At 53.8% G+C, this 12,847-nt stretch overlaps 1 protein-coding gene across 11 annotated transcripts; it reads left to right on the top strand.

The window, feature by feature from the left end:
• Window positions 1–341: 341 nt before the first annotated feature.
• On the top strand, window positions 342–12,188 carry CDK16 (cyclin dependent kinase 16). 11 transcript variants are annotated; one of them, XM_027533528.1, is made up of 17 exons: window positions 713–1,127; window positions 6,051–6,258; window positions 6,521–6,656; window positions 6,866–6,999; window positions 7,102–7,227; window positions 7,314–7,370; window positions 7,468–7,582; window positions 8,247–8,341; window positions 8,439–8,501; window positions 8,754–8,877; window positions 9,055–9,199; window positions 9,309–9,406; window positions 9,490–9,595; window positions 9,677–9,719; window positions 9,865–9,955; window positions 10,738–10,815; window positions 11,229–12,188. In XM_027533528.1, exons 2-17 carry the CDS (start codon window positions 6,157–6,159, stop codon window positions 11,267–11,269), a joined length of 1,554 nt encoding a protein of 517 aa, XP_027389329.1. In that variant the 5' UTR covers window positions 713–1,127; window positions 6,051–6,156; the 3' UTR covers window positions 11,270–12,188. The 11 variants fall into 11 exon arrangements, with proteins under 11 accessions (XP_027389332.1, XP_027389329.1, XP_027389330.1 ...); XM_027533531.1 differs by lacking the exons at window positions 713–1,127; window positions 6,521–6,656 and adding an exon at window positions 342–683; XM_027533529.1 differs by lacking the exon at window positions 6,521–6,656.
• Window positions 12,189–12,847: the final 659 nt, after the last annotated feature.

Below are 12,847 nucleotides of genomic sequence, written 5' to 3'. Positions count from 1 at the left end.
CCAATCACCTTGCGAGATGTTTGACCTATGGTAAGAGGAGCTCGGAACAAAAAGGAGACCCGCCCACGACGAAACCAATGAAAACCTGGTGGGGGCGTGGTCAGGACAGCGAAATCACGCCTCTCCAGGCAGGCCACGCCCTTCATTCTTGCTCAGCCTCACCCCAGGGAGCAAATCCGATTGCCTGGGCGACACCTCAAAGGGCGGGGCTGCAAACGTTCTCAGTCGGAATGAGCTCGCGGTCTGAGGAAGGTGGGGGAGCTGCTGGGCGGGGCTAGACACTGTCCTATCTAAGGTGGTAAAGGCCAATGATTTTCCAGGCCGCCTCTCCGAGAAAAGTCATCTCGCGAACCTTTAAAATCCCTGCCTCCCTATGCACCTCAGGGGACTAGGACTGACTGCCTCATCTGTCTTTTTCCTCCTTGCAAAAGTCCCGTTTTCTATTATGGGGATGTACCAAGTGAAACCGAGTAGGGTGAGCGAGTGGTGACCGGCACGCTGGTCACTGGCTGCTGCCCACTTCGGCGTTAGCAAACTTCTAGCAAGATCGGAACTCAGTACTAAATAACCTCTACACTTTCCCGCTGGCGCCGTTCCAGGGCCAGCGCCACATTCCCCAGTGGGCGCGCAATGGCCGCGCCCCCTCCCGCTGCGGACGGGTCTTTTGGTACCTGCAGTCCGAGGTGAGTCCCCTCCTTCCCACTTCACCCTTTCCAGCGCGTGCGTGCGCATGCGCGGAGCGCGGCGCGCGCAGTGGTTTGGCCGTTGGCTGTTCGGCCCTGGGATTCGCCGCGTCTCCGTGAGCAGTAGGTTCTGAACCGCGAGCCGCCGTGAGCTCTCGGATTCCAGCGGGCGCCAGCGAGCCCGGGGGCATCGCCCGCAGCGGCCAAGCTCATGGCCGGCTGAGCGGGACGCCGCCTCCGCCTCAGCCGCCGCCGCCGCCGCCGCCGCCTCCTCCTCCTCAGCCGGCGGCGGCCCGGGCCCAGCAGCCATGGCCGAAGACTACTGGGACGGGCGCCTGCGGCGAACTGGAGGAGAAGGAGGTCGCGCGGCCTCAGCCCGGGCCGCCGCCCCAGGCGCCGCCGCGCCGGCCCCGCGGCACTGAGGTTGCTCGCGCGCCCCCGCCGGTGAGCGCGTTCACGAGGCATGGGGTGGGGGCTGTTCTTCCTGCAGAACCAACCCAGACCCCGGGCGGTGCCCAGGGGTCTGGGCTGCACCGCTGGCCTGTGCCCCCTCCCCCAGCGAGTTTCCCAGAATGCACCGGGGCGGGGGGTCATTCAGGGCCTCACTGACCTTGGCCCCGCCCTGGGCCTGGTCTGGGAGCTAGGGATGGGAAGCACTATGGGTGCTAGTGGGGAGTAGGCTGGTCGAAGGACCAGGGGGTGTGTAAATGGGTGGCAGAGTGGTGAAAGACTAGAGGTTTGCTAACGGGGGCCTCAGCTGTGAAGGGGTCAGAGCATGTGGTAATAAGTCTTAACCGCTGTGTAAGGTTTTGAGGCTCAGTGTGTGCTAGCAGAGGGGCGGTGCTGGGCCCGAGGATGAATAACAAGGAAGAGGACGTCAGAGGAGTGCTGAGATATGCAAATAGGGTTAGAGCTGTAGAAAGGCCCTGTGGGTGTTGCTGGTGGATAGGTGGTAGAGGTGCCGGAAGGGAAGGTTCGCTGGTGGGATCGGAGCTCTGAGGTCCTATATGTGGTAAGGGAGTAACGATGGTGTTAACACTGTGTATTTGTCCATGAGAGACTGCAGGGTTTGAGGATACAGTGTGCTCATAGAGGACAGGGTCCAGTGTTGAGAGGGTGCCAGTGGGGGTCGTAGCTCTCAAGGGTATGTGTATATGGTAATAAAGGTCTGGGGAGTATAAGGCCCAGTATATTAATGAGGGCAAACTGGTGGAAGACCTGAGCCCTGTGCTAATGGGTATCAGAATTGTGGATATATGTGTGTGGAGAGTGGGGATCGGTGGTGAGGGAAGAATCTTAGCATTGTAAGAGGTTCATTGTATTAAGGATCAAAATGGTGTGAGATGAGTGTGTATCTATGAAGTCAGGGGATGTGAGATTGTGTGTATATGTGTGTTAGACACTCAGTCGTGGCCGACTCTTTGCGACCCTTTGGATTGTAGCCTGCCAGGCTCCTCTGTCCATGGGGATTCTCAAGGCAAGAATACCGGGGTGGGTTGCCATGCCCTTTTCCAGGGGATCTTCCCAACCCAGGGATCGAACCTGGGTCTCCCACATAGAAGGCAGATTCTTTACCGTCTGAGCCACCAGGACGCCCTATAAAGAAGAGGCAGGGTAATGTATGAAGTTCTAGTGACTGCTCATGTGGGTTTAGTGACAGGTATGTAAATGTGAGTCAGTGCGAGGAGAATCAGAGCAGTATGAGTTCTGGAATATGCTAGTGAGTGTCAGAATATTGTAAAGATAGTGTGTTCCTGAGTGCCTGAGATTTGTTGAGGTTCCAGGCAATGGCACCCCACTCCAGTACTCTTGCCTGGAAAATCCCATGGATGGAGGAGCCTGGTGGGCTGCAGTCCGTGGGGTCACTAAGAGTCGAACACGACTGAGCGACTTCACTTTCACTTTTCACTTTCCTGCATTGGAGAAGGAAATGGCAACCCACTCCAGTGTTGTTGCCTGGAGAATCCCAGGGACGGGGCGAGCCTGGTGGGCTGCCATCTATGGGGTCGCACAGAGTCGGACACGACTGAAGTGACTTAGCAGCAGCAGCACCAGGGAGTGCTAATGGAGGATAGAGCTATGGAGAAGATCTTGTGTGCAATAAAGAAGATGAGGGCTGTGAAGGGATCCAGTTGTCAACCAACAGGGGTTATAGCTGTGGAGGAGTTGAAGCAAAGAGAAATAAAAGAAAAGAATATGTGATGGTCTAGGTGTGCTAAAGTGGATTAGAGCCATGGAGGGCTGAAGTGTGCTACTGGGGTTCTGGGCTGGATGAAGATCTGTGTGTGCTAATGAGGGTCAGGCCATTATAGAACAGCGTGTTTGTGTGTCCCTGGAGAATGGGGCTGAGTACGGGTTCAGGGTGTGCTAATGGGGAGGCACTGTGAGGCCCGGTGCGTGGTAATAGGGGTCAGGGTGAAGTGAAGGTCCAGCCTGTGCTGATGGGAAGTAGGGGGACAGGGTAGTGGGAGGACCAGAAGACATGTTAATAATGATCACAGCTGTGGAGGGGTCTGAGTGTGGGCAAAAACAGGTTCAGGGATCTGCAAGATTCACTTTATGTTAAGGGATTCAGGGCAGTGTGAAGGTCCAGTGAGTGCTAATGTAGGTTACTCTCTACAGCTGTAGAGGGTCCTAAGTGCATGTAAATAGGGATCAGAATCTTGCTGGGGAACAGTGAATGCTGTGGAGAAGCTAACAGGCAGCATGTGGTGCTAAGAGTTAACTTAGAGGAGCCGGCTGGGTGCTAACAGAGTTCAGTGTTCTGTTGAGGCTTTGTATGCTAATAGGGTCAAAGATAAATAGGGACATTGCGGTGCTGTTGGCAGTTAAAATGCAGAGAAGCCTTCCTGAGGGTCCAGTGTGTACTGAAGGAAGCAGGACACTGTGAGAGTCCAGTGTGTGCTTATGGGATGATGTGCCTGAACAGAATGAGGATGGTATGTTCCTATGGGAGTTACTAGAATGTGATCATTGTGTCCTCAGTGGCTGGTGTAATGTGAGGTGGTGAGTATCCTTGGGTATGAAAATATTTTGAGGATGGAAACATCCCCTTGGGGAGTCAAAAAGAACATGTGCCCTTTTTTGAGTGTGGTTGTGTATCCAGTTTCTTGCTCCCTCATTCACTATTCTAAAATCTAAAAATCTGAGAAAACTGAGATGATATTTAAAAGTTTTACTACATATTAATGTTCAAGTGTCTCTGCTCACAGGACCTGGTGCAGGGTCCCCCTGCTGGAGGCATTGCATGAAACACAGGTTTTGTACCCCCATCTTCCTAAAATCTCCCCAAAACTAAGCCCTGGAACATGTCCAGCCCTTGGAGTTTCCAGTTAGAGGTCATGGACCCATGGCTCCTTCTGGCTCCTTCCTCATCCTCCATCCAGCCCTACTTACAATACACTACCTCCCCCCACCAGATCCCCTATTCCCTTCCACAACAGGCAAAACAACTGGGTATCCATGCCGTATGGACAGACCTAAGAGTCTTTGGGAACTGGCCATGCTTCATCTTCCTCAGCCTCAGGTCCAGTGTTCACTCTCCTGGGTCAGGATTTTTTTTTTTTTTTTTTTGCTCTTGTTATCCCAGGTTGGACTTCATCTTCTTTATTGAGATCTTTTCTGCTAGGCTGGCCCCTCTACCCTTTTGGGAGTGATGAATTCAGGCAGGCAGAAGTGGGGTGTGGAGACCACTGGGGTAAGCACCTGATTTCACGGTAACAGATGATTCACTTCTCTACTCAAATTCAGCCCCAGCCCCAGCCTCCTACCTAGCTCTGCTTCCCTTGGGCCCAGGGCCATCTTAGGCCCTGCTGTGAGTCCAGATGGTCCCTGGGCCAGGTCTTTCCCCCTCCTTGCTGGCCCAGAGCCAGGAGGAAGCAGAAGAAGGCCGGCCTAAGCCTTTTGGTGGCCCCATTCCTGCCAGCAGCCCCATCTAGGTCATCTTGCCAATGCCAGTGTCCCTGGGCCACCTTGTCTGGGGTTGTTAATGAGTAGCAGGGACTCACCCTGACAAATGTTGGTCCTAGGTCCTTAGCTCCTGATTCATTAATTTCTGCCATGAGCACTTTTTGAGCACTGATACAGATACTTTTTTCTGTATCAGTCACTGTTCCAGGTCCTCAGGATATAGCTGTGACCTAAACAGACATCCATCTATCCTGGCAGAGCTGATCTTCTAGTTATGGTGGTGAGGACACAGTAAAGAATAAAGAAACCAATAAATAGATGGTGTCATTTCTGAGGACATGATAAGTGCTGAGGGGACAACTGACAAGGTGAGGGAGCTCAGGATGGTTCAGATTTTAAATAGGGTTGTTTATGGTTATCTATGAAAAAAAAGTGATATTTGAGCAGTGGCCTAAAGGTGAGGGAGTGAGCTACTTTGAAATCTAGTGGAAGAGTATTCTAAGTACTGGGAACAGCCGCTGCAAAGGCCCTGAGGAGGGCCTTTAGTTGCAGAACAGCAGTGAGCAGTGAGCAGTGAGGTGAGGCCAGAAGGGTGGTAGTGTGAGTGGGGTAAGACCTTGTGGGCCACATGAAGGACTGAGACGTTTATTTGGGGTGATAAGGGACACATGGTACATTCTCAGCTAGACAAGAATTGTGACCTGGCTTGTAAAAATCTCGGTGGGACCCTGTGGTCCAAACCTGATTGAACCTTTCCAGCAACTTTCAGGACAGCTGGTATACTTTGAGATCCCCCTACAACCCCACCCAGTGGTTGGGTCTGGGCAGGAAACCTCTCCCTCTCCCTGCACCCCTCATCTGGGTAGCCCAGTGGGGTAGTCCACTACTCACCTTGACGATGGTTGCTGGGGGAGGATGGTTGCTGGGGGAGGCGAGAGGGACCCTGTGGCCACGGGGAGCGTTTTGCCTTGGTAGTTGGGGGTGATGTGGGGCTGGTGCCAGCGGAACATGCCATTGCATGGACATCCCTGGGGCCGTGTCAGTGGTCTCAGGGTCCTGAGAGAGTCCCCCACCTCACCAATGGCTGGGTCCATCAGTGCCGCTGCACCTGAGAATGCCTGCTGTAGAGCCCTCTGCTCCCACAGTGAGGCTGCCCCCAAAGGGGCCAACACTTCACCAGTTGTGCCCTTTCCCTCAGCCAGCCACCCAAGCCTTAATACCCAGGTGGGCTCTTAGGAGCAGGGTCTGCTGGGGCTGGTTGGTGTAGGTGGCAGGCACTGACTGAGGTCTCCATCCATGCCAGGTTTCCAGGAATCCTGCGTGATTCCAGGGTTCCACAGTGGTTGGGTGGGCACTGCCGCAGGTTCCTGTCAGTGCGCCTCACTGGGTTTTAGGGGGCCCATGAGGGTCAGGCGACTGCTAGGGTGGGACCCATTCCCATCCCTACCCCCTGCTCAGGTCGCCATGGATCGGATGAAGAAGATCAAACGGCAGCTGTCAATGACACTCCGAGGGGGCCGAGGTATAGATAAGACCAATGGTGCCCCTGAACAGATAGGCCTGGATGAGAGTGGTGGGGGCGGCGGCAGTGACCTTGGAGAGGCCCCCACACGTGCTGCCCCTGGGGAACCTCGCTCTGTACGGGGCCCACTCAGCTCTGCACCAGGTGGGTCCACTGACCATTCCCGCTCCTACCCTGGTCCCCAGGGGTGCTGCCTGCCAACCGATTTCTTCTTAGACTTGTATTATTTTCACTTTCCTTTCTCCATTTTCTCCCCTACCTCTGCCATCCTTGCTCAACACCCTCTCTCTGTTGTCCATCTGTGCCCCTTTCCTTGGCTTTGTGCCCAGGTCTCAGGGGGAGGAAGGGTACCCTGCCTGCCACAGCTGCCCCAAGCCTCCCTCTGCCCTTCTGCGCTCTGTGACAGCCCCTTCAGGCCTCCTGGCACCTGCCTGCCCCAGGCCTGCCTTCCCAGGGCATTCGGCTACTTCTGCCGCTGCCTGCCCATTGGCCCTGGGCAAGCCACAGTCTCAGCTCGGCGCTGACACGGGGTGCTCTACTAGGTGACTATTGCCCCCCCTGCCCAATTCAACCTGTCTTGACCTGTGTGAACCTCCCGGGGCCTTCCCACCCTCTTCCCTGAGGAACTCCAGGCTGCTCTGGAGTCCATGTGCATAAATGTGTGATGAGGGAATGTGTTATCGGGGTGGGGGGATTTGTCCTGGGGCTCCTGAGCCCACCTGGTGTGCTCTCCCCCTGTCCCCACTACCAGAGATTGTGCATGAGGACTTGAAGATGGGGTCTGATGGGGAAAGTGACCAGGCTTCAGCCACGTCCTCCGATGAGGTGCAGTCACCAGTGAGGGTGCGCATGCGCAACCATCCCCCACGCAAGATCTCCACTGAGGTGCTTATCTCCCTGTCCGGGCAGTGGTGGGGCTGGAAAAAAAGGGTTAGATCTGGAGATTTGTAGTTGATGGTCCTGTTTCTCCCCCATCTTGCCTGCTAGGACATCAACAAGCGCCTATCACTACCAGCCGACATCCGGCTGCCTGAGGGCTACCTTGAGAAGCTGACCCTCAACAGCCCCATCTTTGACAAGCCCCTCAGCCGCCGTCTCCGCCGTGTCAGCTTGGTGAGCATCTTCTGTTCCTGTCCTCCTTTTCCTCCTCCCAGTCCCTTCCGCTGAGCCTACTTCAGTCTGCCTCCTTTACCCGACAGTCTGAGATCGGCTTTGGGAAACTGGAGACCTACATCAAGCTGGACAAGCTGGGAGAGGTGAGAGACAGCCAGGAGACCCATGGTAGGGCTGGGGTCAGTGGAAACTCCCTGTAGCCTCATAGCTTCTCTCCTGTCACTGTTCCTCACATCCCAGGGTACCTATGCCACTGTCTACAAAGGCAAAAGCAAGCTCACAGACAACCTTGTGGCACTCAAGGAGATCAGACTGGAACACGAAGAGGGGGCACCCTGCACCGCCATCCGGGAAGGTACAGGTCCCACCCAATCTGTTCCAGGTTTCCCAGGCTCTCCCCATGGTGCGTATGTGCACATATACACCCATAGTGAGGACAGGACTGGGGGTCCCAGAAGACTTCTCTCGTGGTGATCTGGGATTTGTGAAAAAGTGCTCATCACCCACACATCCAGATAATAAATCAGGGTAACCAGGAGTCTTCCTGTGTTGAGAAGAGGCAGATAAATTGTTTGCTTTGGTTCTAGGAATATCCCTGAAGTGCTCACCAGTTTACTTGACACAATAGTTTCTAGTCAGAAAAATCACATGGAATGAGTCTGAATTGTATAGAAATTGAGTGTGCAAACTCATTTTTACATGAAGCTGTGGGTCTGTATACTGAGGGTTGGAACAAGGGCCCTTTCCAAAACCAAAAACTGGTTGTAAAGATCTAGTGTCATGTAAGCCTAAGGCTGTGATCCCAGGTTCTGGTTCTGCATGTTTGGAACTGGGGGACACACCTTCTTCCTGATAGCAGGTGGGTTGGAACTGGGTTGGAGTGGACTGTGAGCCACCATCCCAAACCACACAGGGAAAGGAGGAAACCCTGGGCTTGACCCTGTCTAGTCCTCCTCCTCGCCTCTGTCCTAAGTGTGGGCCTTGACTCTTCCCCTGTCCCAACTCCCTGCTTCCTGCAGTGTCCCTGCTCAAGGACCTCAAACACGCCAACATCGTCACGCTACATGACATTATTCACACGGAGAAGTCCCTCACCCTTGTCTTTGAGTACCTGGTAAGGTTGGGTGGCCATGGGTCCTGGGGGAGGTGGGGAGATGGCCAGGAGCCACAGGATGTGACCCTCTTTCCTTTACCTGCTCTTCTCGCCTCAGGACAAGGACCTGAAGCAGTACCTGGATGACTGTGGGAACATCATCAACATGCACAACGTGAAAGTGGGTGTGGGGCAGGAAGCAGGGGCACAAGGGGGCCCCCCACTCACCCACTCCACCCCATAAATCTCCCAGAAACAGACGTTTCCCATTTGGCTTTTTTGCTGGGAGCCCTTGAAGGGCATTGGGGCCCTATCCTCTATTTATGAGACGAGGCTCTGGGCTCAGTGCTTGTGTTTGGGAGGGGGAGCAGTGCCTGCTTGGGGTCAAGCTGCTGGCTACTCTGACTTCTGCCTGCTGTTCCTGGGTCCCCAGCTGTTCCTGTTCCAGCTGCTCCGTGGCCTGGCCTACTGCCACCGGCAGAAGGTGCTACACCGAGACCTCAAGCCACAGAACCTACTCATCAATGAGCGAGGAGAGCTCAAGCTGGCTGACTTCGGTACCCCTGGCCTCCCCCTTCATCCCAGTGATCCCCCAACCTTACTCTCCCAGCCCCTCCTTCCCCCTGACCACCTCATCTCAGTCCCTCCCCTTCAGCCTCTCTAGGCTTCACTTGGGAAGCCCTCAGTCCCAACTACATTCTCCCTCAGACGGCCCATGACCTCCTCAATTCCAGCTGCTCATTATCTCCACCTACCAGGCCTGGCCCGGGCCAAGTCAATTCCAACGAAGACCTACTCCAACGAGGTGGTAACACTGTGGTACCGGCCCCCTGACATCCTGCTCGGGTCCACGGACTACTCCACTCAGATTGACATGTGGTAAGGACAGGCTGAAATGTGGCAGGGGCCACGCAGTAAAGGGGAGTGGCTTGGTCACAACAGCCAACCAGCCAACTACCTGCCTATTCACTGTGCTCTCCCTGCCCAGGGGTGTGGGCTGCATCTTCTATGAGATGGCCACAGGCCGGCCCCTCTTCCCAGGCTCCACAGTGGAGGAGCAGCTGCACTTCATCTTCCGCATCTTGGGTAGGGAGGCATGAGCCCTAGGAACTGTGGGGACATGCAGGAAGGCCCTGTGAGATGCTTAGGATACTCCGTTTCCCCGCCAGGAACCCCAAATGAAGATACATGGCCAGGCATCCTGTCCAATGAAGAGTTCAGGACATACAACTACCCCAAGTACCGAGCCGAGGCCCTTTTGAGCCATGCACCCCGGTGAGGCTGGTGGGTGGGTGGCTGTTAGGGGCCAGAGTACCCAAACTCAGTTTAAAACAGGTCCCCTTGTCCTTGAGGTAGAGTTGACAGCGACGGGGCTGACCTCCTCACCAAGCTGCTGCAGGTGAGACCACCTTCCTGGGCCACCCTAGGGGGCTAGCGGATTCCAGGTGTGGGGAAACAGCTATAGGGGCAGGGTCTGAGGTGGGGAGGAAGAGAAGCCTACTTGTTGAAAGTGTCAATACTCCCCCACCCCAACACACACTCAGTTTGAAGGTCGCAATCGGATCTCCGCAGAGGATGCCATGAAACATCCATTCTTCCTCAGTCTGGGGGATCGGATCCACAAACTTCCTGACAGTGAGTGGGGCTTGGGAATGGACCAGCTGGTGGGGGACTTTGTGCAACAGGATTGCTGCAGATAGCTGGGCAGTTGTGTTGAGTTCTAGCTGTGCCACTTCTGATGGGGTGAGGCATATGCCCTTGTTCACATATGTGATATGTTGTTTTTTACAAAAAAGTCTTTTAGCTTTCAGTTTCTTTTACCTTTCATGGAAATTTTCAAACATAAAACCTGGCAGAACATCCATCACTTTACCTTAAAATCCCGTATATTTATATATTAAACCAAGTAATATGGTCTGTTATATATTGAACCAAATAATAAGTCCCCAAGTACTCCAACAAGTGATCAACTCATGGCCAAAGTGGTTTTATCTATATTCACTCTGATTATTTTAAATCAAATCTCAGATCTATCATTCATCTATACAATTTTAGCATGTACCTCTAAAATATTTTCTTAAGCACAACAATAATACAACGATCACACTGAAAAAAAAACCACATTGGATTAATCTCAGTTACAACCCAAACATCATCCATCATCTAGACTTAACAGGTGGTAATTGCAATACCACTATCACAGTTGACAAAATTACTAATTTCTCAGTGTCATGTAATAGTCTACATTCCATTTTCCCTAGTGGTAGCTGGTTTGTGTGTGGGATTATTTGGCCGATGAAAGTCAAGACTCAAAGAAAATTAGAAATTTTTCTAATTGCCCTGATGAGGCCACACGGGAGGTGGTCCTGGATGGCCTCATGGGTCATGCCCCACTTCTGTCTCTCCTCCACCCACAGCTACTTCCATATTTGCACTAAAGGAGATCCAGCTACAAAAGGAGGCCAGCATTCGATCTTCGTCAATGCCTGACTCAGGTAAGTGTAGGTGTGACCCTTGCCCTCTTCCCTGCCCCCTGGCCCCCATCCACTTACCTGCTTGCTCACCAACAGCCATCCGCTCTGCTTTCCCCTGCAGGCAGGCCAGCTTACCGAGTGGTGGACACCGAATTTTAAGCCACAGACCGAGGCCCCAGCAGGCAGCAGCTGGAGGGATGCCACACCCCTCACAGGGCAGCCCCCAACTGCATCCTCCCTGCTTGCTGCCTGCCTACCTGCCTGACTCATGCTCCCATGCCCACATGTCCCCTGCTGCCTGTCTGAACACCCGACCATTGGCCTGTTGGCCCACCCATTGGCCTGTCTGCTGGGTGCTAACAAAGCTCTCATCGCTCCTTCGCCTGGTCTGTCTGTCTATATGTCTGTGTCTCTTTCTCTCTCTGTCTTGGTAGTTGCTGGTGGACAGCGTGGCCGTGCCAGCCTCCCACACTGAGGCTAGGCCTAGACCCCTCCCCATCATACCCTCCCCCAGGACCACTACCCCATGGCCAACCAGGGGTCTGGAGCTAGCCCAGGCTGGGGATCTCGACTCAGACAAGACATGGTGATGGCTTGGGTCTGAGGCTCCCCTTCCTGCTTTCCTGCCTCATGTTGTGTGGGCCTTGTTTGTTTGTTTCATTCATTGTTGTTTTTTTAATTATTTTAAATGAGGTTTTCATTTTTTAAATGCAATATCTCTGTATACAGACTGCTGGGCCCCACTCGGTGTGTGTGGCCCTCCCACAGTATTTTGTGCAATGAAGCCCTGCTCCCAGCCTTTTCATGGCAGGGACATAGCCCCTATTCAAAACCCTAATCATCACCAGACCCTGGGGTCAGCTAAGGGAAAGCATGCCTTGACAACTCGCCTTCCAACCCCCACCTGCCATCCCCAGCCACAGGGGGACTTGGGGACTACTGGAGACTCTATGGGAGATGGATGAGGTGGGGGGCCCCCACTCTTTCCCTCCTGCAGTCCCATAGCTGGGGCTTCCTTCTCAGGGTCTCCCTAGCCCAGCCCTCCTGCCCCCATCCCGCACGGTGCTGTTGAGTAGGGGCCCTGCCAGGAACTGACCAACTCAGCGATGGAGCCATAGTGTGTATATGCGCACACGCAGGGACAGAGGGGTGCATGGGAGGTTGTGCCCAGGCATTACCCCCTAACCTTGGGGGAAAGTGAGACAGGGCAGGGACAGTCTCTGGGGTCAATCCCCAGATGGGTGGTTACCTTCCCTTCCTCCACTCTAAACCCTGGGGCCCTCAAATGGGGTGGGAGGGCAGGGGCAGGGGCCCTCCTAGGGGAGTTGGGAGGGGTGGGTTCCTGAATGCACCGTAATCGCTGTATGAAATATTAAAAAGTCTAAAGTGAAAAACCTGATTGCAAATCCCTGTGGGGGTGGGCTTAACCCAGGGTGAGTACTGGGACCTTGGAGAATTCACACTGGGTGCCTACTATTTAGAAGAGCACTGCGAGTGGGCCAGGGATGTGTCAGGACTATGAAAAAGCATCTGAGGGGTTGCACATACCATGGTGGGACATAAAAGCAGATAGGGCAGGCTGTATAGAGGATGGGCTAAGGATTGAGCAGAGAGGAGTTAGATTTACCCCAGAATATGAAACCAGATGGAGGATAGACTGTTAGGTATGGAGAGGCTGTTTCTTTGAAAGACACTTGGAAGGCCCAATAAAACCAGGATTTGGGGGAGATAAGACAGAGAAACCCAATATGACTAACACGTGTCTAGCTGGGACCATGAGGCAGGCCAGTTGGGAATATGATAGGGTAGATTTTAAACCACGGAGAAGATACGGGAATCTTTTTAATACATGGGTCAAATTTAGGACTAGGGCCATTGATGGAAGTTTAGGTTATTGGTATCTAGGAAGTAATGGAAACCATGGACATGTATGAGATGACTGTGGAAAGAATGCAATGGTTTGTGAGGCCAGAAGTCTATAGATAGGCTGGGACTCAAGTTGAAGCTTTGATTTCCTGTGTCCTGGGAGTTCTAGCCCCTGTCCACCATCTTG

Source organism: Bos indicus x Bos taurus, chromosome X, assembly GCF_003369695.1.
Source record: "Bos indicus x Bos taurus breed Angus x Brahman F1 hybrid chromosome X, Bos_hybrid_MaternalHap_v2.0, whole genome shotgun sequence".
NCBI lineage: Eukaryota > Metazoa > Chordata > Mammalia > Artiodactyla > Bovidae > Bos > Bos indicus x Bos taurus.
This window is presented reverse-complemented; position numbering and strand designations above follow the sequence as displayed.